Source organism: Pipistrellus hanaki (genome assembly GCF_964339955.1).
Source record: "Pipistrellus hanaki genome assembly, chromosome: 1".
NCBI classification, from domain to species: domain Eukaryota; kingdom Metazoa; phylum Chordata; class Mammalia; order Chiroptera; family Vespertilionidae; genus Pipistrellus; species Pipistrellus hanaki.
Window position 1 is genome coordinate 148,625,408 of NC_140503.1, and position 27,788 is coordinate 148,653,195.

The window sequence follows — 27,788 nt, forward strand, 5'->3', positions numbered from 1 at the left end:
CCTATTGCCACAGTCTCTAGGCGTACGGAAAGCTAAGCACCATGCATCACATTCCCTGCTCCCCTTCTTAGGCTTCTTCATGCCTTCTCTTCAGCCAGAAAGCCCCTGTTCCTGTCAGCCTGCTTCAGATGTGCTTGCCAAAGATCCACAAGAAGGAAAGTTCACTGGTATGGACCTCAGACCTGAAAGGATTTCCAACAGTTTAGCTATAACAGATAGGAAAGATAATTGCTTAACCTGTTCTCATTGAGAAGGTATGGGCACAAATCACTAAAGATAATCATTTTATATTTCAGCATCTGTACTGTCCAGACGTCTGAGAGTCTAAGAGGCAGGAGTCCATGCTGTGTGATAGAGACCAGGCTTCCCCTCTACTCTTCCCTCTGTGAGTCGTGGGTCTGCTACAGACAGACAAGCAGTGGAGGACTTGGTGAAGACACGCAGCCTTATGAAATACAATATTTAAAGTCTGATGAGCACCTGGGAATTAGCAGGGGGAGGAGTCAACATCATTAACATTTAAAATTTACATTTTCCAAGTCTATAATAACGTATCTTGAAAAAACATACTTGCATTTTTAAGTTTGAATAGAGAAAAGAATTTTAACCAGTTGCCACGCCTTAGAGCAGATTTAGCATGGAAAGATGGCATACCAGCATACATTTCTAAAGCAATAGTACTCATTTAATGGGTGGTTTTAAATATATTATAAGCATTCCTTTTTTATTTAAATGTAAATTTTAAAAATTGTTGTGAATTAACTTCGATTTTGTTTTAAAATAAATTCTTTGCGTAGTACCAGTTGATTAGATTAGGAAAGAACTAGGGAAGTTTTTTAATAAATAACTTTAAGAATCCTCGTTATATAGAACTAATCAAGATCTGGGGGCTCAGGGAGTTAACCCTTCCAGCCCCGGAGGGCGACAAGGAGGACTTGGAAGGGCGCCCGCTGCAGACCCCCCACCCCCCTCCTGCAGGCTGCATCTGGCACCTTGGGCGGCTCAGGATGCCCGCGTCTGGCCTCCGAGGCGGGGTGAGCGGATTTCAGATCAGATGCTCAGGAAGCTGCTCTGGCTGCGAGGAGCGGCCGCCTCCCGCAGCCCCGGGGTGCCTCGGACCCCTCCTTCGCGCAAGCGTGGCCAAGTGAGGGTGCTCAGCTTCAGGTAGCAGAGGCGCGGGGACCAGGGCGCGGCGGCCCATCCCAGCGCCCCCCGGAGAGATCGACGGATACCCGACAGATGGATTCCCCCCCAAAGCCCCGTCCTGGGCATTAGTGACTGTCTGCGCCGGCCACGTGGGGACATGGAGTCCCGGCTGCTGCTGGCGCTGGAGGCGCCCTCGGGGGCGGCGGGGCTGCGCGGAGCTGGGTGAGGGAGCGGTGCGCTGCACGCCTCCGCTGCATACCTTCCTCCAGGATGTGGTCTGGTGTGGGCGCACGCTTTCCCGGCCGCGCACCCCGCTCACACTCTTTCCCATGGGCTACTTGCTGCCCCGCATCATCTGCCCAGGCCCTTGGGGTACTCGCGGGGTCCAGCGCGGCGGGGCCGCCCGAGGACGGCGCCGGCTCACCCCGCTACCTGCAGGACGAGGCCGCCACAGACTCTCAGAACTCGCTGCTGGGCAGAGGCAGCGGGGGCCCGGGCCCGGAAGGCGGCGGGGTTCTGGTCCCCTCCTGCACCTCAGAGCACGTTAGCCTCGCCCGTCCGCCTTCCTGCAGCTCCCCCGCTGCCAGGAGCTCAGGGCTCAGGTACCAGCTGCCTGCAAGGAGTCCATGAGGCTGCAGCAGCTCTGCCCCGCGAGGTGGTGCTGCCCTGTCGGTGCTTGGCCTTGGCCGCTGGGCGGCCCCTGGGAGCACGAGGGGCCCGAAGGCAGGCAGCTCCCCGCTGCTCTGAGCGCGCGGGACCTGACCTGCAGCTCGCTCCAGGACCACGTGGACAGAACGGAGCCGGGGCTGCAGGTGAGACGGCCGTTGGCAGCGAACAACTGCCACTGGGCCTAACCGCCCATCGCCCGGCGACTGGCAGCGAACAACTGCCACCGAGCCTAACCGCCCATCGCCCGGCGACTGGACTGGGGACACGCTGCCCCCGTCCCTGGATCTTAAGTTTCCCTGCCTTTCCTTCAGTTCAAGGAAACATTGGACGCCCGGCGGGGCACCTGCAGCAGCGGCCTAGGCCAGAGCACACCTGGGGAAGATGTTCCTGGGCGCCCAGATGGCCTTCGCTCGTAAGTGCCTGCGTCCCGCATCCCAGGAGAGCACCAAGCCCTCAGTGCGCCAGGAGAAGGGCAGCACCCATGAGGGATGAGGGGGAAGGGATGAAGCTCCACTCTTTTGCCTCCATCCAGGACAGGTCACTTGGGGTGAGCCCAGGCTAGAGCCTGGATTGGGTGCCTCCCTGAAGGAGAACCCCCAAACCCTCCCTAGTCTCCCTGGCCAAGCATAACACAGCAGCTGGCTCACAGTCTGGTGGGGAATACTCGTGATAACGGTTAGTTGCTGTCCCTATTCGAGAGACAAGGAATAACGCATATCCAAGACCATATATGTAAGAAGGTACAGTTGGACTTCGGATTTTTCAATAACGGAGAAGACATTTATATTTGTCTTTTTGAAACATGTTTACCATGTATTGAACATATCCTGAGGGTATATCTGCAATTAATGACAACATAATTGTCTTATCATCTTTTATAGGCCTTAATGGCCCAGGAATTGCCCGTACTCTCATGATTTTTTAATAAAATGTTGATTGTTTAATAAATTGTTAATAATTTTTTTCTTCTTTTTTTAAAAAAAATATATTTTATTGATATTTTTACAGAGAGGAGGAAGGGAGAGTGATAGTTAAAAACGTCAATGAGAGAGAAACATCGACCAGCTGCCTCTTGCACACCCCCTACCGGGGATGTGCCTGCAACCACTGTACATGCCCTTGACCAGAATCGAACTTGGGACCTTTCAGTCTGCAGACCGACGCTCTACCACTGAGCCAAACCGGTTTTGGCTTTTTTTTTTTTTTTTTCTTTTTAAAGAGATCTCCTAAATATTTCAAACCTAAATGGTTTGATGGTGGTGAACTCCTTCTGCCTTTTCTTGCCTGTGAAACATTTCATCTCTCCTTTGATTCTAAAGGATAGCTTTCCTGGTTAGAGTAATCTTAGTTATAGGTCCTCGTGTTTCTCTCTCTCTCTCTCTCTCTCTCTCTCTCTCTCTCTCTCTCTTTTTTTCCAATTACAGTTTATATTCAATATTATTTTTCTTTCAGATGTTCCAATCTCTTTTTTCCCCTGCAAATTTTCTCTTGAGAAATCAGTTGACAGCCTCATAAGAGCTACATTTTCTCTTGCTGCTTTTAAAATCATCCTTTCGCATTTTTGTTTTCTTTTGTTGGCTTTTTTATCTCCCCTATACGCTCATTCCCCTCCCCCTGACTCTCCCCAAAACAATCATTGCACTATTGCCCATGTCCATGATTTTTTGTTCTTTTTTTTTTTTTTTTTTTTTGTTGTTGTTCTGATTTCTTCTTATTTGGAACTCTGCACTTTCTGTACTTGTATGTCTATTTCCTTTGCCAGATTATGGAACTTTTTAGTAATTATTCAAGTATTTCTCTCTCTCCCTCCCTCTCTTTTCTTTCTGGTACTCCTATGATACAAATGTTAAACTTCAAGTTGTCCCAGAGATCCCTTAAACTGTCCTCGTGTTTCAATTTTGTTTTTTTCTTTTTGCTACTTGGGCATTTTCTACTTGTTTTCCAAATTACTGATTCTATTAAATGCTTTATCCAATCTGCTGTTGATTCCTTCCAATGTATTCTTCATTTCAGTTATGGTAGTTTTTATTTCTGACTAGTTCTTCCTTATTATTTCTATGGCCTTGGTACTCTTTGAGTTGCTGTCCCTTCTCTGGAGCTTAGGATGAGTGTTGTGCGCAGGTGAGGCTGTGCTTAGGCCCTTTAAGATCATGATTGTGTCTACAGCAACCCTGCATCTCACCGAGAGTGAGTCCCTGCTGATTTTCATAGCCAGCTATTGTGGGGATTTCTCTTCTCAGCACTGGAGCTGCAGGTTTGGGAGCTGAAACTCCTCATTATTCTGTGGGGACCTCCATGGCCAGCATGTTACTCCCTATTCTTAACCACCACATGTGGATGTGTGACCAGCTTGTCCCACATTTCTGCTCACTCAGAATATTTCAAGATTACCTAAAATGTGTTGATGTATGAATATGCAAACCTGTAGGAAATTTTTATAATAATTTATTTGAGTCAACCAAAGATATGTCTGAAAGCAAGATCTCAACAGACTGAGAAAAATGCTTCCAAGAAATGACAGTTTGCAGGTTCCTTTATGCATTTGGAATTAAGAAAAGAATGCAAGGCTCAGCCTATGTGGCTCAGTGGTTGAGTATCGATCAATGAAGGAGGATGTCATGGTTCAGTTCCCAGACAGGGCACAAGTCTGGGTTGCTGGCTTCATCCCCAATGGGGAGCGTGCAGGAGGCAGCCAAACAGTGATTCTCCCTCATCATTGATGTTTCTACTTCTCTCCATCTCCCCCTTCCTCTCTGAAATAAACAAAAACATATATTTAAAAAGAAAAGAGAATGTAAGGAAATCACATGAAGCTAGGAGACAATAAGGAAGGGACTGAAGGGCAAGATAGTTAATGAGATTATGCTTCAGACAGAGGTGGCTGAAAAGAAGCATTTCAAACTCAGGTGCACTGAAACAATGGACAAGGCTTGCTTAAGGTAAAGATAGTTATTTTACTAAAGGAGTTATATGCCTGAGCATAACTACTCACCACCACCTGCCAGCTAAGGATTTGTGATGAGATCAGCCTGAGAGGTTACTTTCATAGAACCACTTTTCTGTCCACCCACCCCTTCCCTCATACTATTTTTATAAAACGAATACAGTTGAATTCATGTCACTTGCATACTTTACAATCATTATACAATATTTTTATTTCTGCAGCATCTCAAAAATGATCATTTGCAGACCCATAATATTTCACTTAAGCATTAAGATTATTTCAGTTAGGTACTAAGAAAAAAACTGCCAAGAACCAAATTTATGGTGTTGGATTTGGGTAGATCAAACATAATTATTTAGCAACTTAAATGTTTGGATACTATGAACCTCTCTCCTTATCCTGCCTCAAACCCATGATATTTGAAAGCTATTGGATTATTTATGTACCCATGAGAAGAGTTACATCTTTTCTTATTAGCCACATTGCTTTGCCATGACATTTGGCCTATAAAACAAGGAATTTGGAATAGATAATTTCAGAGTTCCTTGCCAGCAGGGTTCTTTCTGAGGCTTCTATATTTAATTAAGTAGTTGAATGTGTTGTATTTGTATTTCCAAATGTTGGTATAAGATTTGAGGTTTATTAAAAAGCAATCTTATAGCCTTTCTCTTATTCATGGCACTGACTAATGGATAATAGAAATGCACAAGATTGGGTGTTTTTCAATTTTTACTGTGCAAGAGAGATCAATATTGAGTTTTAACCTAAATGTTCTCTCTGCAAAGCCTCCTTCAAGTCCTTCAGTCAGATGCCCTCCCTTTGAAACAGCACATCCCGATGGTCTGACTTGTTTGCCTGTCCTTTTTGCCATAGGTTGTGAGCTTTCTTTATGGGTAATCATTGTAGCTAATATTTATTGAAGACTGTCCTCTCTGCCAGGTTTCCTGGTGTTTTAAAGGGTTTGTCTCATTTGTTCAACAAAAAATACTTTGAGTTGGTACTATTATTCTATTGTCTTACAAGTAATGAAACTAAGAGCCTTGAATCCAGGCATTACGCCATACTGCCTGTAGGCAGAGGTAGAGGCCATCCTTATCCCTCCCTGCCACCCCAGTGTACCCTACTGAATGCCTGCAACAGGGAGGAGCTCAGTCAGTGCTGCTAGCTATTGAGTAGAGCAGAAATGCCAGGGCCATGAGCCCCTTTGCTGTGACTGACTGGTGCTGCCATCTCTGCTATAAAGAGGAGGAGGGTGCTGGGGCAAACACATCCCTCTGCCTTGTACTTCTCTCTGTCCTATGTCATTTGTGCTGCTTCCTTACTGCTCCTCCTTTCTAACGGCAGCATGAGGGTTAGAAGTTGCAGCTTAGTTCACACAAATGGGAAATAGGAGAAAGAGTAAATGTGGAATCCAGAAAAAAAGAAGAGCAATTAAAATTTATGTGTAGAAAAATATTTAACCAAATAAATCAAGCTGTTATTTGTAATTGGCGTATTATAAAGTCCAGGCTTGAGTGCTGGATTAGTGCCCATTTCTCTCTGATTTGACGTGGTTTGAGAATACACTTATGGGTCTGACTAAAGACATCAGATTGCATGTATAGAACTGAGCATTATTCAAGCAAAGAAAATAACTGTGCAACATATCTGCTTCATGTAATTGAGCAGGAAAGGGTCTGCAAGAATCCATCCGCCTCCTGGCCTGCAGAAAGAACAGAAATATGAGCACAGCAGGAAAAGTAAGCATTTTTTCGTTTTACTTTTGAAAATATATTTTCATTATATAATTCACAAAGAGAAATAGTATTTAATGAATAATTTAAAATTTATATCTAAATTAGAAATTATATAAACTGAAACATAACATAGAATATATGCTTTGTTATGCAATGTATATTGAATCAGAATTGAAATAGGTTGTTGCTAAATATCTTTAAAAGAATATGTAGCTTCTGTACCTATTAAAGTCTTTATTTATTATATTAGATAAATATGTAGTAGTTACAGCCAATCATGAATAATTTGAAAATCTACAGTTAGAAATATTTTAATCAATTATTTAACTTTGCATTAAGAAGCCATAACTTAAACATTATTTTTTGTAATCATATATTTTTTTATGAACACAGGAGAAAAGTTAAGTTCAACATAATTATTGATCTCAAAGCATTAGAATCATCAAAGTTAAACAAGCCAACATCAACATGCAAATTCTAATTTTAAAGGGCCCTGTGATGGCTCAATCCAGGAAATTTCCATAGAAATCTTATAGAAAAATATCCTCTCCATACAAAAGTCAACGTGATTTTATCAAAAATTCATAGTGATATACTTTTAATTACTTATTAGTAGTAGGAACAGGGATATTTGCTTCTAGGTCTTTCATAGATCTTTTTACCTCTTCAATGTGCTTGAAATGCACGTGATCATTCAATATAATCAATTCACATTGTTTACTGCATGTCATAGCAACCAGTTGTTTGTTTTTTTTCAGTTGTTCTGCTATTTGGTCTATTTGCATAATAGGCTATTATTATATAGGATCATCTATCCAGAAGAAAAGCTCTCAAATGTAGAAGCTTTGTAGCATTGAAAACAGATTTTATATTACATTTTCAAAATTACATTCTTATAAAAATATGTGTTCAACTTTAATTTTGAAGAACATCTATGAATAACCTATGCTGGATTAAAATGTCAAACACACAGTTATCCCACTTATAAATATATATATATGAATATGTAGTAAGTGTGTGTGTGTTTGTATATATATATATATATATATATATATATATATATATATATGTATATGTATATATGAATATGTGGTAAGTGTGTGTGTGTTTGTGTACAGCTATAACCTCTGTGATTTTTGGCTCACATCTAATCTGGAAAAAATAGCTACACATAAATTAGAGAAGAAAACCGAGTTGCCAAAGCTCACTTTCAAATGAGTCATGCAAACTAGTAGCACACAGAAGTAGTGGGGAGAGAAAACAAACAAGGAGGAGGAGGAAAACAAACAAGGAGAAGAAGAAAGAGAATTCACTTATGCAGGGAGGCAAGTATGCCCTGGAATCATAAAGTTGGATTCTTTGGGGCTTAAGCAGAGAATTAAGCAAGAGAGCAAGAGATTTTATGTGACCAAATAAGTGATTCTATCAGTGAAATAATTGTGATTTAAAACTTCATTACAAGCCAACATTTGTGGGCAAACAACCAATTTCAGGACCGACTTGGAAAAAACAACAACATAAGGATGACCTAAAGAACATATTGTAATTTATCTCAATGCCTCATTATAGTTAATTCTATTTATATTTACTTATTTTATTGATTTACACATTTTTAAAAGATATTTTCATTCTCTTTGCAAATCAGAAGTTTTCCATTTCTCTATAACATTCATTAGATTCCAGAATTGGGGCTAGATGTTGCACATAAAAATATGAAAGTCTCAATCACTGACTTCAGGAGTGGGTAAGCACTTGTGTCATCTTTCTGTTCAATTTCCAGGTAATTAAATGCAAAGCAGCTGTGCTATGGGAGTTAAAGAAACCCTTTTCCATTGAGGAGGTGGAGGTAGCACCCCCTAAGGCTCATGAAGTTCGTATAAAGGTGAAACACTTTTTTCACATCTTTTGAATTTTAAGTATAAGAAAATTCAGAGAATAGTACAAAGGGAAATAACAACAAAAAAAACTTTATTAAGAAGCACTTTTTTAGCCCAGCCTGCATGGCTCAGAGGTTGGGTATTGACCTATGAACTAAGAGGTCATGGTTTGATTTCCATTCAGGGCATAGGCCCGGGTTGTGGGCTTGATCCCCAGTGTAAGGCATGCAGGAGGCAGCTAATCAATGATTCTCTCTCATAGTTGAAGTTAATGTCTCTAGTCCTCTCTCTTCCTTTCTGAACTCAATAAAAAAAAAAAAAATTTTTTTAAAAGCACTTAAAAAAATCCTCATGCAAGGATATGTTTGTTTGTTTCTTGATTTGAGAGAGAGAGAGAGAGAGAGAGAGAGAGAGAGAGAGAGAGAGAGAGAGAGAAAACGCTGAGAGAGAAACATCATGCCCAAACTAGGATCAAAACAGAAACCTAGAAGTGCCCTAGGTAATCCAAACAGTGGAAATACATTTCTAGTCAAGGAAAGATAAAAATGCTAATACAAGTTGTTGAACTTTTAAAAATAGAATAGACAGTATGTATAGTATAATCCCAATGTCGACCTCAATAAAAATTAAACCGAGTCAAGCTCAAAATGACCAAAAAGATGAATTTATTCAAGAATAACCTTTTATATTTCTTCTTGGTTAGCACTTCCAGTATTATATCAAACAGTCATGGTGAAGTTGGGCATCCCTGCCTTGTTCCTGTTCTTAGGGGAAATGGGTTTAGTTTTTGCCCACTGAGTATGATGTTGGCTGTATGTTTGTCATATAAGGCTTTTATTATGTTGAGGTATGATTCCTTTATTCCCACTTTGCTGAGTTATTTGTGTGTATGCGTGTGTGGTGTTGTTGTTGTTTTTTATCAAGAAAGGATGTTGGGTTTTGTCAAATGCTTTATCAGCATCAATTGATATAACTGTGGTTTTTACCTTTGAATTTGTTTATGTGATGTATCGTATTTTATTGATTTGCAGATAGTGTACCAGGATTGCAAACCCAGAATAAATCCCACTTGGTCATGGTGTATGATCTTCTTAATGTATTGTTGAATGTGTTTGCTAATATTTTGTTGAGAATTTTAGCATCTATGTTCATCAGGACTATTGGCCTTATAATTGTCTTTCTTTACAGCATCTTTATCTGGTTTTTGGACTAGGGTAATGCTGGCTTCATTGAAAGAGCTAGGAAGTGTTCCTTCCTCTTGAATTTTTTGAAATAGAGGAGGATTTGTATAAGTTCTTCTTTGAATTTTCATAAAACTCCCCATGAAGCTGGAAAAGAAGAAGTAAAATTGTCATTATTCGCAGATGACATGATATTATACATAGAAAAACCCTAAAGACTCCATCAAAAAACTAAATTTAATAAAATATTTTGGCAACATAATAGGATACAAAATTTATACCCAGAAATCAATGGCTTTTTTAGACACCAATAATGAACTCACAGAAAGAGAAACTAAAAAACAATAGCATTTACCATTGCAATAAAAAACTTAAATAGTTAAAAATAAACTTAACTAAGGAGTTAATAGACCTGTATTCAGACAACTACAGATGTTGAAAAAAGAGATAGAGGAGGATATAAACAAGTAGAAGAAATACTGTGTTCATGGATTCATAGAATCAACATCATGAAAATGTTGATTCTACCCAAAGCAATCTATCAATTCAATGCACTCCCCATTAAAATATCAAAGGCATATTTCATAGACCTAGGACAAACGCTCCAGAAAAAAAAAGAAGAAAAAAAAAGATCTCCCAAAACTGCAGCAACCAATCTTAAGAACAAAATTGGAGGGATCACAATACCAGTTATTAAGCTATATTACAAAGCCACTGTTCTCAAAACTGCCTGGTACTGGCACAAGAACAGACATATAAAACAATGGAATAGAATAGAGAAACCAGAAAATGACCCAAACCAATATGCTCAATATTAATATTTGACAAAGGAGGTAAGAGCATACAATGGAGTCAAGACAGTCTCTTCATTAAATGGTGTTGGGGAAATTGGACAGATACATGCAAAAAAAATGAAACTAGATCACCAACTTACACCATACACAAAAATAAACTCAAAATGGATACAGAACTTAATCATAAGACAGGACACTATAAAGATCTTAGAAGAATCCATAGAGGGTATAGAAAGGGGAGGAAAGTTGGTAAGAGATCAACCAAAGGACTTGCATGCATGCATTTAAGGATAACCAATGGACACAGACAGAAGTGGGGCAAAGATATGTGCTAGGGGAGGGAGCGGCAGGAAGAGGTCAATGGGGAAAGGAGACATATGTAATACTTTCAACAATAAATAAATTAAAAACAAAACAAAAAGAATAACGGAGTAGTTGTAATTTGGAACATGCAAATTGTAGCAAGTTATAGGGCAGTCCTTTGAGGATTTGGGGTAGGCTGTTCTTGCAGGCAGGAAATTTAAAGAGGGAAAGTTCAGTTACAGTCTGTTAAAGTGTATGTATGTTTTTTTTTTTATGAGAGTATCTTTGATTATTCTATAATACTCTTTTTGTCTCATTTAATTACTTTGGGCCTTGAATTTTGCTTAATCTGATGATAATATAGCAGCCATGTATTTTGTTTTTATTTCATTAAACAATTTTTCATCATTGAAACAAAGCAAATCCAGTCATACAAACAATGCTCAATTCAGCTTATTTTGTGAGATGAATCCCACCAGCCACTTCAAATTTCTCAAGGTTGCTATGAGGCAACTCCTGACCAATTTTTATTTAGGAAAATTCCAATATTATCAGTTTTCTATAAATCAAGCATCTACAGGAAATCGATTTCTTAGTCCTTGTGTTTTGTTTTCCTGATGACACATACATGAGATTTTCCTTTTTATATCCTCCAGTTCCATTGTAGATTTAAATTCTTTCACAGTAATAAAATAAAAAAGAATTGAAGTATTTATACAGGGAAAAAGTGCAAGATTTCAAAATCAATTAGCATTAGATGGTGGAAACTTAATTGAATTTTCTTGGTTGCTAATCTATAGTTTCTACTTCTATAAAAAAGGATGCATTCTTGTTTGTAAGAAGACAAATATTTGAGAAATATTTCACAGATTATGATGAATTATTACTAAAGATAGGGAAGGAAAAAGATACTAAAGATAGGGAAGGAAAAAGATAGGGAAGGAAAAAGATACTAAAGATAGGGAAGGAAAAAAGTAGAGGGTTTTAAACTGAGTAATCTTTTTTTTCTCTAATAAACTTTTGTTTTTTAATTTAAATTCTTTATTGTATAAAGTCTTACATAAGTCTTCTTTTCCCTCCCCCGCCTTGACCTCTCCCAGTCCGCCCCCAAAGGACTTGTATGCATGCATAAACTGAGTAATCTTGAAGAGAAACAGGATCTTGTATATTTGGAAAAAGTAGAGATCATTAGCAAAATCCTTGAAAACTCTTCAAAAGTCCAACTTTAGAAAGCTGGGCATGTGAAGTCCATGTGAGGGTCACAATTTTTCTGAACCTAATTATCTTCCCTTTACCCTGCAGTTGGTGGCCTCCGGAGTCTGTCGGACAGATGACCACGTGGCTAGTGGAAGCTTCGTCACACCTCTTCCTGTGATCGTAGGCCATGAAGCAGGTGGCATTGTGGAGAGCATTGGAGAAGGGGTGACTACAGTAAAGCCAGGTATAGAACTCCTACTGTGTTTCCCCGAAAATAAAACATCCTCCGAAAATAAGACCTACTTACAGGTTTCCTTCTGAGTGAAATATAAGGCATCCTCCCGAAAATAAGGCCCCCCCAGGCTCTGTCTCAGAATGAAAATTAATTTACCCTATACCCGACTGGCGTCTAGCAATCAGTGATGTTACACGGAGTCCTGATGTCACTGCTCTGTGGAGGCGGAGCAGAGGTCGGAGTGAGCTGTGAGCACAGGGCAGAAGAGAGGAGGAGACTTACACAGATGCCTGTAGAAGAACAGGAGGATTAGAGCAGAAGGGACATGGCGAAGGTGGTGAGTGCTGGTCTGTCTCTGGTGACAGTACCTGATGCTTGCGGCCGCCCTCATGATGACTAAAGGTTCTCAGTCAGTGGCAGACCCTGCTCCAGCCCAGATCCAGGCCCCAGCAAGCCCAGTGACAGTCCCCAGGCAGGCCTCAGGGGGTAAATTTCTGATAAAGTGGTAGGGAGGATGTCTGGTGAAGGTGTTCAATGGCACAGGGGTGGGGGAAGAGGGATCACTTAAAATGACACAGGAGGATCAGAGGGGGCAATCAAAATGACACAGGAGGATCAGAGGGGGCAATCAAAATGACACAGGAGGATCAAAAGGGGTTACTAAACTGGTAATCCTCCCTCTGATTCTCCTGTGCCATTTTGACTCCCCCCTCTGATCCCCCTGTGTCATTTTAAGTGATCCCCTCCCCCAACCTTGATACCCCAATTCCTTTTTTTATCCCTAGAAATAAGCGTAAAAAGAAAAAGCTACTCCAGCCGAAACCGGTTTGGTTCAGTGGTAGAGCGTCGGTCTGTGGACCGAAAGGTCCCAGGTTCGATTCTGGTCAGGGGCATGTACGTTGGTTGTGGGCACATTCCCTGTAGGGGGTGTGCAAGAGGCAGCTGGTCGATGTTTCTCTCTCATCGACGTTTCTAGCTCTCTATCTCTCTCCCTTCCTCTCTGTAAAAAAATCAATAAAATATATTTAAAAAAGAAAAGTAAAAGCTACTCCAAGGAGTACAAGAAAGGAATTGTGGAAGAGTCTTGGGGCCAAAATCTTACTGCTTTCTGCAAAGAGAAGATGTTGAGTATCCGATTGGTCTGAAAATGGCAAGCAGAGTATGGTAACCTCATTGAACAAGTGGACAAGGGAAATGCTAAAAAGCACAAGTGTGGATCAGGTCGGCAACCATTATTTTTAGAGCTGGAAGACCTGATCTGTGAATGGGTTGTTGACAGGAGAGCAAAGGCCTTGGTTGTGAATAGGGCTCAGATTCAAGAATTTGCCCTTGCAATGGCACAACAGTTTGACATAGCCCCCTAAGACTTCAAAGCATCACAACACTGGCTGGATAATTTCCTTTAGCGAAGTGAACTGTCTTTAAGAAGATCTACAACATTGTTTAGGTTGGAAGATACTCAAGTTATTAAGTGAGCACTTGCATTCAAGTCCTTTATTGATGACGCTGACTTCTCTAAATACAATCTTTCCAACATGATTGCTATGGATGAAACTGCAGTGTTTATGGACCAATCATCCCAAACAAAAATTGAACAGCCGGGTGCCTCCTTAGTGTACATTCCCTCCACTGCTTACAAAAGTGCACGTGTTTCCTGTATTTTGGCAATTCGTCTGGATGGCACTAAAATCCCACCTTTAATCATTCCTAAGGGCAAGAAGGAAAAGATTGAACATGTTTTGGGCGTTTTTATTCTTGAATCTGAAAAAGCCTGGGCCACACAAGCAGTTATAAGGAAGTGGGTCGATTTAATGCTGCCTCTTGTTATGCGAGGGAGCCAAAGAGGTCTGCTAGTCTGGGATGCAGCCAGCACTCACTGCGCTAAAGACATGAAGACATTTCTTCACGAAAGAAAAATAGATCAGATAATGATTCCCACAGGAATGATGGCCTATCTCCACACTCTTGATATTGCAATAAACAAGCCATTCAAAGACAATTTGTGCATGGAAATTAATGACTACATTGAAAATATAATGAAGAGAAATCAGCCTGGAAACTTTGTGAAACCTAAACTGCAAGAAGTTGTGACTTGGGTGAAGAATTCATGGGAGAAAATCACTGACAGTTGCATTGCAAATGCACTGTGAGCAGGCTACCTGGTACTCATTTAAAGACAGTGCTATTGCTAAACATGGGAGATTTGGTCCACTGATTCTGAAAGAAATGGAGTCACAAGAAATTCACCAGGAAATTCAGGAATTGGATTGTTATGGTGATGTTCCAGAAGATGATGACATGATTGTCATTGAATAAATGAGTAAATTCTTGATACTGTAAGATTCACAGTTTGTCTGGTTTGTGTTGACAACTACCATACTATGGTACTACCGTACCGTATACAGGTAATAAATTTCCTTTATTTTCATTTAACAATAAATCTGTACTGTATTCTTCTTCATGGAAAAATAAGACATCCCCTGAAAATAAGACCTAGCACGTCTTTGGGAGCAAAAATTAATATAAGACACTGTCTTATTTTCGGGGAAACAGGGTACTTGAAGAAGGTACTACTCAGGACCCCAAAATCGCCCAGCCTGGAGGACGAAACTGAAGCAATGAGAGATTCAAGACCTTGCCTAGGGCAGCAGCAGAGCCAGGGCTTGAACAGAGGTGTCCTACATTTCTGACCCCTTCCTGCTTCAGACATGTATGCATTCATGCACTCCTGCTTTCTCTTCTTCAGCAAGAATTTGTTGAGTATCTGCTATATGTCCTCCACCAGGTTAGAGCCTTGGTATACATGAGGATCAAAAGGGACCCACTGCCTGAGTTCATAATCAAATAATCTCCATTTCAGTGTTGCTGAGCAGTGTCTTCTCTCGGGTCCAAAAAGAACTACAAATGGGACACAAGAAAAAACATCTAAGTCTGTGTGCTGAGCCTGTAGGTCAGTGTATGGGAACTGTTCAGTGCTGACTTCCCAGGATGGGGAGCCTGAGACGCTGACTGAATCAACATGATCTCCTCTAGGAGGGAAGTGGAACCCATGCACTGGTTTTCCCTTCCAGTCTGTCCTTCCTTCTTGAGCACAGAGTGAATGACACAGACTAGCTGGAAGGAAAGGGGAGACCAGGCAGAAGGCCCTGCAATAAATAATATGTTTCACTACATTTAACCATGGCTAAATATGACTGGTTACCTGTTACTAGTTTATCCTTAACATTTATTTTGTCTTAATTTTATTGTACATTAATATAGGTAAATATTTTAGAGGTAAAGAGTGAATGAGTATAAAATGTTATGATCTCCATATAAAGTTTATGTATTAAATGGTCTCACCATTTTTGTGGGTTTTGTGGATATGTAGAAGAGCTAGTAGAAAAGAAAATAATGCTTAACTCCAAAAAAGAAAAATAACTTTAGCCAGTAGATTTGGCCTGTTCCATTGCCAAATATTTATTTAACTTGTTGACAGAAAATATTAAAAAATATAGTCTTGTGTGAGTTTCAGATCTTAGTATTTCCTTTACTTAAAAATAAATTAACAATAAATGAAATTTTTACTTTTCACCCTGGCTCCCTTCACCATAGCAGGCAAAATAAATAATTCACAAATTAAGTTATCAGCTAAAAACATTTAAAAATCAGTTCTCGTCCTAAAGGAAAGTGCCTAACTCATTGTTGAGGGTTGAGATTTTCAAAGGAATTTCTTTTATTCTTTTTTTATCACATTTTTGCTACATTCTCTTTGGGGGTGGGGAATCCTAAAATTAAAAAAAATAGACTAATTTTATAGTAAAAATAAGCAGTCACTTTGAAAAGCCAAGAATGGTTGCCCAAATTCTCATTTTTACTATAACCGAACCTATTAGAAAATACTGGCTGTCCCCAACATCTAGTGAAACTATGGAAGCCTCTCACAACAAAAATTTGTAAATATGTACACTATGTACATTTAAGTCTTAATTCTTAAGGGTTAAATAAAATGTGTATAAATCTATCTAGAGAAAGGGCGCGGAATAAAAGATAACCATTAATGCAGTGGAAATACTTTAAAATCCACGTAGTTTCCCACAGTCACATGTCCTCTTTGGCAGTCTTCAGGCACACACAAACCCAAACCAGTAACAATGCTGCCAGGCAATGACCAACGACATCATGGTGCCTGGATCCTGTTTCTGAGAGACTGTTCAAAGACGACTGCCTCTAATCCACACCATAAGCTTTAAGTGCTCGCTCTATTCATTCCTGCATAGAAATTAAATAAGAATTTGCTTTATCCCACTCCAGGTGATAAAGTCATTCCACTTGTTATTCCCCATTGTGGAAAATGCAGTGTTTGTAAACATCCGGAAGGCAACCTCTGCTCAAAAAATGAGTGAGTTTCCCTTACTCTCCTTACATAGCCAATGAATTTGTACACTGTTATGCAAGTGTCTCATGCCCTTGTGTGTCTGTGTTTTGCATTGGCCAGTCTGAGCATGCCTCGCGGAACCATGCAGGATGGTACTACCAGGTTCACCTGCAAAGGGAAGCCCATCAACCACTTCCTTAGCACCAGCACCTTCACCCAGTACACAGTGCTGGACGAGACCTCAGTGGCCAAAATTGATCCAGCCTCACCACTAGAGAAAGTCTGTCTCATTGGCTGTGCATTCTCAACTGGTTATGGGTCTGCAGTTCAAGTTGCCAAGGTAGGAATGACAACAGATGATAAACCAGTCGTACTCAGGCTGTCAGAAACAAAAAGGAAAGCGATTTTTAATAATAATCCAAGGCCATTCTTTATAATAAAAGGTTGTCATGCAAATCAGCCAAATAACAGAACGACCATTGGCTATGACATGCACTGACCACCAGGGGGCAGATGCTCAATGCAGGAGCTGTCCCCTGGTGGTCAGTGTGCTCCCACAGGGGAAGCGTCATTTATCCAGAAGCCAGGTTCATGGCTGGCTAGCACAGCAACAGTCTTGGGAGCCTCTTCTGTCTCCATGGCAGTGCTAAGGATGTCCAACTGATGGCTCGAGGTGCAGTCTGAACTGAGGGGTCCCTCTTCACCCCCCTCACCCTCTGCCCGACTTACACCTCCTAGTGCATGAATTTCGTGCACTGGGCCTCTAGTTATTCATAGATTTACTGTCAGCTTTCCTCCCTTCCCACTACTACAATAACATTGATATACTCCATAGATACTCCAGAGTGTCTATGAGTAGAAAAATACCCTCAGATAAGAAAAAAAGCAAAAAGAAAAGTGACCTCAGAAAAAATTAAGAGCATATCCTATAAAGTTAATCTGTTTATAAAAAGTGAAAAAACTGTTGATAATTAGTGAAGAAAAAGCAAAAGTGCCATTTTATCATTGTTTTTCTATATTTTTTTTCTTTATGGAATTACTAAATTATAGAGCTAGGACCTTATTTAGTCATTTATTCTACAGTGAGTCAGTACAAGCATGCACCAGGCACAGTAGGTCCCTTTAGGTCCTGAGGCAGCAAAAGAAAATGAAATGAAAGAGTTACCTTTGAGGGACATCTAGTCCATGGACCCTCTACTCCCAGAATTAGGATCAGCAGTAGATTCCAAAGCCTTACCTGATACACATCCAGACCAAGCATCACCAACATACCTGCTCTGTGGAACCCTATGAGGAAAGCAAGGAAGCTACTGTGATGCATTATGCATTATGCATATATTGCACTCATTAGGGGATCTCACTGCTTCATCTCCTCCACTGCCACGGACGTACACATACACATACACATACACACACATACACACACACACACACACACACACACACACACACACTTTAGAGGTGATAGATTTGAAGGAAAAATTGTTTAAAGGCCCCTCTTCACAAAAGGTTGGAAATCTAGTAGGCCCAGATCCATAATGCTATTTGCCCAAAATCTTATGGTGCAACTAGCATGTCTTTCTCCTACAGCATCTTAAACCATCCTATATAATAAAGAGGTAATATGCAAATTGACCATCACTGCCACACACAAGATGGCCACCACAAGATGGCTGACAGGAAAAGATAGTTGTGGGTGATCAGGCCAGCAGGGGAGGGCAGTTGGGAGGGAATAGGCCTGCAAGGCAGTTAAGGGTGACCAGGCCAGCAGAGGAGGGCAGTTGGAGGCAACCAGGCCAGAAAGGGAGGGCATTTAGGGTGACCAGGCCTGCAGGGAAGGGAAGTTAGGGGCAACCAGGCCTGCTGGGGAGCAGTTAGGAGTTGATCAGGTTGGCAGAAAAGTGGTTAGGGGCAATAAGACAGGCAGGCAGTCCTGGGTTGTGAGAGGTATGTTCAGCTGTTGGTCAGAGTCAACCCATGGGTTCAGGCCTAAATGGACAGTCTAACATCCCTTGAGGGGGTCCCAGATTGGAGAGGGTACAAACTGGGCTGAAAGACACAAATGCGCCCCCACCACCACGCCTCCAGTCCTATATAATAAAAGAGTAATATGCTAATCAACGGTGGAATGACCAGTCACTATGATGCATACTGACCACCAGGGGGCAGATGCTCAATGCAGTAGCTGGTCCCTGGTGGTCAGTGTGCTCCCACAGGAGAAGCTCTGCTGAGCCATAAGCTGGGCTGATGGTACATGCACGGTTTGCTGACCTTGAAAGGGCATAGGCTGGGCTGAGGGACCCCACCCCCGAGTGTATGAATGTCGTGCACCGAGCCTCTAGTCTACAAATAAAAGCATAAGCAACTGTCCAACCATTTGACCATCTGACCAGTAACTATAACCACCAGGGGGCAGACACAATGCAGGAGTTGCCAAGCGACAGCAACTTTGCAGAGTGCCCTCTTGCACTCTGGGACCCTTTAGGGGAGATTGGACTGCCAGTTTCAGCCCAATCCCCACAGGCCAGGCTGAGGGACCCTACCTGCCAGAGGGACCCTGCTCACTCTGCAGTGCCCTTCAGACCCCGGCACCACCCACAGGTGGTTGGCAGGGAGGGACCATCGGAGGTTGGCTCCAGGGTATGTCGGAATCTTCTTGCCCCACCAGCCACCTTCTAATTAATTTCCTTTCAATGTGCACATGTCCATGCACTGGGCCTCTAGGAATATATAATTACCTGCATTTTAAAATCACAGTCACAAGTCTCATACTTCTTAAAGTAAAGTAAAAATTAATGTAGTACACCTTGATTACTTGGGACAGAAGGAATATTTTACCCAATCTGAAGGCTGGCTCCTCTAGCTGACTGGGTGTATTAAACAGTCCCTAGCCAATTTCAACAACTGAGAGCACATGTTTTTCAAATTTCTGTGACTATGAGCGAAGTCCCTTGTGCAATTGCCTCCTCTATTTGAGCAGGTGGTCTAACTGAGCCTGCACACAGAACAGAAGGCAAGGGCATTCATGAAAATGAATTTCATCCATTATTAGAATGTAGGCCAACTTTTATTGCATTATTGTTCATTAGTGTATTTTTAAAAAGCAAAGATAAAGACCCACTAAGATCACATTGGTCTCAAGCTTTAATAAAGTTTCCAGTTACATTTCCCTGGTTTTTAGGATTGACTTGAAGCTGAGAATAACTCTTCTCTGCCTTACAACTAATTTCTGTTCTCATTGTACTGGCCATGACTACTAAAGCTAATGAAACAAGCAGTTAATCACTGAGAGTTTTATTAGATTATTTGTGGTCTCCTGGTATAACCTTTCCCAAAAATTGCTTCTGTGTATGTACAATTGACAGAAGCCTGTCAATGGACTTCAGCCACTAGATCAGTGTTTCCCAAACTTCTCTCATGATGAGAATCACCTGGTGGAGTTGTTAAAACACAGATTCCTGAATCCCAACTAAGAAGTGCTAAACTAGAATTTTTGAGAACATATAGGTAAAATTGCATACCTAACTAGTGCTCTGTATATAACATCTGTCTTAGAGCACTAGTTAAGTATACAATTTTACCTATATGTTCCCAAAAATTCTAGTTTAGCACTTCTTAGTTGGGATTCAGGAATCTGTGTTTTAACAACTCCACCAGGTGATTCTCATCATGAGAGAACTTTGGGAAACACTGCACTAGATTCTCTTCAAGATGGGAGTCATTGGCATTTAGAGCTCAGAGATCATCCAACCCACTGACTCCCAGCCTGGGCTTTCTTTCCATTGGAATCACCTGGGAACCAGACACACCTGAAGAGATTCTGATGTAATGGTTGTGGGCTGTGACCTGGCCATTGAGAGATTTTAAAGCTCCCCAGGTGAATCTACTCTCTGGCAAAGTTTGAGAAGCACTGATCTGGTTCAAACACCTCAATTTAAATATGAAGCAACTGAAGCCAAAACAGGTTTTGACAGCAGGTTGGACATAAGTGTGTGAATAGTACTGATAGTGGGTAAGACAGGATACTTTATATAGCATTGGCACTTTCCAACAATCATTACTTAATTCATTTTTCCAATAATCATTTCTTAACCCATTTTTTTGTTATTGTTTTTTTTCATTTTCTGAAACACAGGTGACCCCAGGCTCCACCTGTGTGGTGTTTGGCCTTGGCGGAGTCGGCCTGGCTGTTGTCATGGGCTGTAAAGCAGCAGGCGCGGCCAGGATCATTGCGGTGGACATCAACAAAGACAAATATGCAAAGGCAAAGCAAGTGGGTGCCACTGAGTGCATCAACCCAAAGGATTTCAAGAAACCCATCCACGAGGTGCTGATGGAAATGAGCCATGGAGGTGTGGACTTTTCCTTTGAAGTCATTGGTCGACTTGACACCATGGTATGTAGGTACATGGGATGCCTTGAAATATGTGTTTCTGCATTCTGGAATGAGTTTTTAGGCAACAGAATATAAGTATTATACGTACAGAATATTTTTCAATCTGTGAGTAGTGATTTTTTCATCTCCTATTTAATGCCTGGAATATTTATTATTAAAAGAAATGTTTCATGCCATCAGTTATGTCATCCTAGCTCAAGTAATATTTCTCTTTTAGAGTATTAGGCCACTTAAATTTTACTTTGTTAATTTCTAGTTATAATATTTAAACCAAGTAAATATAAACCATACAAATCCTATTCTCAAATTGGCAAGTTCTATTTTTCCATTTCTCCTCACACTTTTAAACAAAATGGTTTAATAATTTTTATGTTTTAATAACTTCTGATTTTTTTCATAAACCACAAGTTGCTCAAAGGAAATAATGAGTAATTTAAAGCAAGTATCATTGTATTAACATAAAACATGCCCCATTTTATCACAGCATACAGCACTGTGCCTGGCATACATATTAAGCACCAAATCTATGTATTAGACTGAATACTTTTAAAAGTCAACAGATTTTTCACCAAAATGTTTAAGAAATATGTATCTCATAGCGATGGATTACATGAGACAATGCATGTATAATACTAGCCCAGTGCCACTTGTCCTAATAACTGTGATCTGGTGGAAAACTCCTAATAACTGTTATCTGGTGCCACTGATGGGAAACAGTGTTCTCAGTGATGCAGTGCTTCCATCATCTCTACAGCATGCAGAGTATTGCTTTCAAATCCTTACACACACGCAATTACCATGAGGAAGACCTCTCCAGCTAAATGCCTTCCAAGACCTCACACGGATTGATTGTTACTTTATTTGAAGGCACCAAATGTCTGGTAACCCCATGTCCCAAGGTCACCTGGTTTTCCAGATGTCATACTCCAAAATCAAAGGACTAATCAGCATATATCTCTGTGGGATCCTGACAAAGTGTCCTACTACAACATGTTTGAAACCCTGACTGGAAGAGGAAGACTTTCTTTTGAAGATGCTAAATAATAGATATAATTTAAAGTAAAACCAATATTCATTTGGGGAGGTAAAAGCCCATTTAAAACATGTTCATTTCAGTGCAGCAGGAATGTTAAAAAGTGCTCACCATCATTAATCATCAGGGCAGTGCAAGTCACAATTACAGAGCCCAACACCTCACCACTTCTGGTAGGATGGCTGCTATCAAAGGGCCAAGAAATGGTGTTGGCAGGGGTGTGGGGACAAGGCAACCCTTGTGCACTGTTAGTGGGAATGTAAAGTGGCTCAGCATTCTGAAAGCAGAATAGCGGGTCCTTAGGAAATAAAAAAAAAACTACCATATGATCTAGTAACCCCACTTCTAGGTATATACCCCAAGAAAACAAAATCACTACCTCAAATAGGTATCAGCCCTCCTATGTTTACTGCAGCGGATTCACAATAGTCAAAATGTGAAAACAACCTCAGTGTCTGTCAACTGATGAATGGATAAATGATGATATGTATATGTTGGCTTATTATTCAGTCATAAAAAGAGGAACATCCTGCCATTTTCAACAACATAGGTAAAGCTGGGGACATTATGCTAAGTAAAATAAGCCACACAGAGACAGAAAATACTTTATGATCTCCTTTATATGTGGAATTAAGTTGAAGTCTTAGAACCACTGAGTACAATGGAGGTTACCAGGGCTGGGACTGAATAGGAAATGTTGGTAAAAGGGTACAAACTTTCAGTTATAAGATGGGTAAAGTCAGGATACAATGAACAGCATAGTGATTATAGTCAATAATATTGTACTCTAATCTTCAAGTTTGCAAAGGGAATAGATCTTAAGAAAATAACCATGTGAGGTAACGGATGTGCCAATTAAACTATGATAATGATTTCACGTTGCATGTGTATATTAAATCATCATATTGTAGCCCCTAAAAATAAGTATAACCTACATTTATACAATTTTTATTTGGCAATTATACCTCAACAAAGCTGAAAAAATACAGAAAAATTACCCATATTAGAAATGGACAGTAATGTAGGGATCCATTAAAAAGAGACCATCAAGTGGACAAGAGACAAATTGTGATATATAATTGACCTTATATCTTGTTCACCATCAAAACACCTGGTTTGAAGTACTGAGTTCAAAATACTATTTAATAAGCAAATGAAAAATCAGTTAACCAACTTCTAGATAGCCTGGCAAATGGGTGATGACAAAACATTACTTTTATTTAAGGAATCAGACTTTAAATAGATATGTTTGTAATAATATATCTATTTGCCTTTTCATTACATTATTAAGAAAGAATTTAGTGTACACAAATTCATTCATCCATTGTCTCATTCAAAAAGTGTTTTCTGGATATTCCCTAAAGCCACAGCACTATTCTGGACTGGGCATAATGGGAATGAAGAAGTCAAAGAAAATATAATCTCTTCCCTCCACATGTTTGCAATCTAGCTAAATCAAAATTACATGATACTATGTATCATGAGTGAGGATTATCAGAAAGTTCACTTCAGTGATGCCAAATATTAATTTTATTCCAGGAGTCTGCCTTGGCATGCGTTCATGAGGCATATGGCGTAAGTGTCGTTGTAGGAGTACCTCCTGATTCCCAAAATGTCTCTGTGAACCCCATGCTGCTATTGACTGGGCGTACCTGGAAAGGAGCAATATTGGGTGGTATGTATTTGGGCTTGAGGGATGAATTCTTTTTGGTTTTTTTTTAATTCTTCATTGTTGAAAATATTATATGTCTCCTGTTTTCCCCCACTGATTTCTCCTGCTACCCAGCACATGCCCTCACTCCCCATACTGTCTGTGTTCGTTGGCTATGCTTATAAGCATGCATGCAAGTCCTTTGGTTGATCTCTTACCCTTGCCCACTGCCACGCTCCACTGCCTTCCAAGAGGGCTGAATTCTTATTAACCTTAGGATCTCTCCCCTTCATCAAGTGCCAAAGCTAGGTTTTAAAAAGCAAAATGTTTGAAATAAATTAATAGGCCCAAATAAATCTACAGGCTCCAAACCGATACATTCCTAAGATAGACATTTCTGGCGTCCCCATAAACGAGGGTCTTTCAGCACCACTTCTCTTTATACATGTGGCCGCACAAGGCATGGAATATGCCTAGTAGAATGCAGGAAATCCATAGCAATAATTCATGTTTACTCTCATTGCCCAAATCTGGACAGTTGCACATTTTGCTCCTTGACTTTGGGAATAGCCGTGCATACAAAAATGTCTCTGTGAGAGAGCTAATAACCGAGGACCCTAGTCTAGCTAGTCAGATTTTTTTTTAAGTAACAACAACAACAACAACAAAAAGTCTAACCACTGCAAGAGGATATTGAAGCATTCAGTCTCTCATTGACCTCAGTAACAGTAATCTGAGTAGAAGTGAGTAGCAATAGAACTTTCATTTTAATTTTATTCAGAAAGTCTACTCTCCAGTTCTTTTACCCCTGCCTGGCTGCATCTGACAATGATGTCATGTTCTTTTCAGGCTTTAAGTGTCAAGAAACTTTTCCAAAACTTGTGAGTGACTTTATGGCTAAGAAGTTTTCACTGGATCCATTAATAACCCATGTTTTACCTTTTGAAAAAATAAATGAAGCATTTGACCTGCTTCGCTCTGGAAAGAGGTAGGTTTTAAGTTTCCTTTTATGGTTGTGGAAGGGGGATTGGTTAACAGAGAAAAAAGGTGAAAGTATGAGAAAAACATTGGAGTATCTTGGTTTTCCTTTATTAGTTCAGTCTTTGCTTATAGAACATTTAAGAACATATTGTGAAAAGCTAGGAACAGTTGTTTTGCTTTCCAGTTCTGCTGAAATGAAATTACATATGTTGGTTACAGTGAATCTAAATGATCAAAGCCACTCATCCTGTATATATAATAAAAGGGTAATATCGATATGCAAATCAACTGAACAGCAAAACTACCAGAATGCCTGCAGCCCCTCGCCCCAGCTGGCCCCACCCCCAAGGGGTCATCAAGGGCTGGCCAGCTGGACCCCACAGTGCACATTTTCTGCACCAAGCCTCCAGTCTTTCTTTCAAAAACACTCACCCTTTCTAAGAAAAAAAATCAGAGTCCCACAGTCATAAGTATAACATGGAGTCACTGCAGCCTCTGCCTGGCCAGCTAAAACCTTGACATTAATGTAAATGCAAATTATATATAGGAGTAGGGATTGCTTTTAAAAAATGTTATATTAAAATTAATGTAATATAATATGTAATATAACTAATTTTTAAAGGCATCAAGACATTTTCTTAAAGTATTTATTCATCAGAAAATCATTTTGAGAAAAAACATGAGTTGCAGTCTAAATGTTATCTGTCTGATCTTCTGGAGAATGGAGTCTCTCTAAATACAAATCAGCATTATCTTCTACTAAGGCTCCTTAAGCACCACTTTATCAGAGCTCTCTTAAATCTTCATCATTTCCTGTCACATCATTTCTTCCTTTAGGCAAGATACCTGTCATCTTGTAATTTGTGCAATTTTGACTTCAGTTATAAATCCCAGCAATTTGCACTAGATGTGTGACCTAGAGCAAGTTACAATATCTCTAAGCCTCAGAATTTTTAATCTCCAATCTTTCAAGCCTGCCTCAGAGCATTGTTGAGTTTAAGTGATAAAATGCACAAGGAACGCCTATGGAGTATGTGACAAACAGCAAGAACTCATTTCCCATTGTTGTTTGGTTTTCAATTCATTATTATGCCAGGCATGTAGACTCTAAGAATGTTTTTTGAGAATCTTAATGCATAATAAAGCCTAAATGACAGTCAAGTTCAAGTTTGAGTTTAAGGTTGGAGAAAACACAAGACGGAACCCAGAACAGGTGAACTGTCTTTGACCTGAATGCACAGGGACAGGAAGGGAGAGACAGGAAACACAGACACCTGTTCACTGAGACAGAACAAATGCCCCTTGGACTCTTACATGGAACAGTGTGAACTACATTAATATTAAAATCATTAATACATTTTCTTTTCTGTTTCAGTATCCGTACCGTCCTGATATTCTGAGGCCATGCAAATGATGTGAAGTCATTTTTCAGGCAAATATTTAAAATCCAAGTGAAATTTAGATGAGCCATCAGCTTAGTAATTGAATCCAATAAACATTTCTTCTTAATCACTCCACTCATGTTGCTAGGTGTCGTCTTTCCCATTAAGGAAAGGTATTTCTTTTCTTTCTTTTTTTAAAATATATTTTATTGATTTTTAACAGAGAGAAAGGGAGAGAGATAGAGAGCTAGAAACGTCGATCAGAGAGAAACATCGACCAGCTGCCTCTTGCACACACCCCCTACCGAGGATGTGCCCGCAACCAAGGTACATGCCCTTGACCGAAATCAAACCTGGGACCTTTTAGTCCGCAGACCGACGCTCTACCACTGAGCCAAACCGGCTTTGGCAGAAAGGTATTTCTTTGACTGCTTGCACTTTTTGTACCTTTGCCACCCTTAGTCACTGAGGCCCAGTGGAAGAGGTCCTCATTTTACTTGTCCCCAGCACACACTTGGGCTCTTGAGCTTGAAGTCTTCTACTTCTGCCTCTATTTCCCCTGCCTGTGTTTTCCTCTCTATGAAATGTACCAAAGCCCAAAGGTAAAAACTGCCAGGGAAAGGGTACACTCAGACTTTTAAGTGAATACGGACCAGGATGTCTAAATGCAGGAAATTTCTTAGGGAAATGTGGCACACTCATTTTATATGATACAAGGGGGTAATATTTATTGATTTTATACTCTTTGCTCTTAATATGTAATTGTTCTTTTAAATAAAAACAGTTTCATGCTGCCCGTGATAATTCTGAGGTTCTGATATTAAATGTAAAAACTGAACTATTCTTGGAAACATATTTTAAAAATCTGGAATTTTTACTCATGAAAGTGCTTCATTGGTTAAACCATTTTACTTATTATAATTAACTGAAAAAGAGTCATAGGTAATTAAAAATATGGTGGTTTAAAGTATATGGATAAAGCAGTTGTGGACACAACATGTAAAATGGTAACTAAGAAATGGCACAAACTTCAACAGCAATATGCTTTCTAAATGTGTGCATATATACAGATGTACAATTTTGCAAAAATTATTTTCTATCTAGAACTTTTCTATTAAATACCATGTCTTAAATTAAGCTGATAACCCTGGAATTAGTTGAATATTGTCAAATATGTAAAAGCCTACAGTACATTGCTAATGCTTCCCCACAATCAGGGGAAGATTTGCATTTTGGCTTTATCTCTAAATATGTAATGGAAAGCTTATTCCTGTGAGGAGTTTTAGCTTTCTCCAAACGTGTATTTGTTTCCTTGTCTATAATTTGTTTGGTATTGTGGAAAGGACTACAGACTAGGACAAGTGATCTCCATTTCTCTGTGGCCTCCTGTAACTTACTCAACCTCTCTGAGCATATTGCACCCTTTAGTTTTTAAAATTATTCTACTAACCCGTTACAACTTCAGAAATGATGCTAGTTAGAGAGATTTCTCAACTATGAAGTGCCATGAAAATAAAGGGGACAGTACAATTGTTTTGTAAGAGGCTGAAGGAGATATTGAGGATCCAGGCAGCTGTAGAATGTCCCTTTGGGTCCATGCGGCTGGGTGCTCCAATGTTTTATTTTGGTGCTGATGATGTGAGAGCCAGAGAAAAAGATGATGGTTCTAAATGCCCATGTCACAATAGTTGGCACACCATTCTGCTGGTTGCACAGAGGCCTACATCCAGCTTCATCGTTCCTCCCGCCCAGGTTGTGGGGAGCAGGCGGAGAGCAGGATGTAGGCAGGTATGACAGTGGCACAGCCCTCCTCCAGGGGGTGTGTGGAGAGGTGGAGGGCGGGTGCTTTTTGGACACTGGCTCTCTGTATATGTTGGCATTGGTGGGGAAGGAAACAGCTGAACTC

The 27,788-nt window shown here is 40.3% G+C and overlaps 3 protein-coding genes across 5 annotated transcripts in view; all 3 read left to right on the forward strand.

Moving 5' to 3' along the window:
- Positions 1-27,788, forward strand: part of LOC311628140 (uncharacterized protein C4orf54) — a 336,764-nt gene that overhangs the window by 254,092 nt on the left and 54,884 nt on the right. The gene's annotated exons all lie outside the window — the stretch shown is intronic.
- TRMT10A (tRNA methyltransferase 10A) overlaps positions 1-27,788 on the forward strand; it is a 250,251-nt gene that overhangs the window by 167,579 nt on the left and 54,884 nt on the right. The gene's annotated exons all lie outside the window — the stretch shown is intronic.
- Positions 1,729-26,676, forward strand: LOC311628182 (alcohol dehydrogenase S chain-like). Its single transcript, XM_084895149.1, has 11 exons — positions 1,729-1,958; positions 2,127-2,227; positions 6,428-6,498; positions 8,276-8,377; positions 11,953-12,091; positions 16,376-16,463; positions 16,560-16,779; positions 20,575-20,835; positions 23,408-23,543; positions 24,369-24,507; positions 25,876-26,676. The coding sequence occupies exons 2-11, from the start codon at positions 2,197-2,199 to the stop codon at positions 25,898-25,900; spliced, it is 1,212 nt and encodes a 403-aa protein (XP_084751275.1). The 5' UTR covers positions 1,729-1,958; positions 2,127-2,196; the 3' UTR covers positions 25,901-26,676.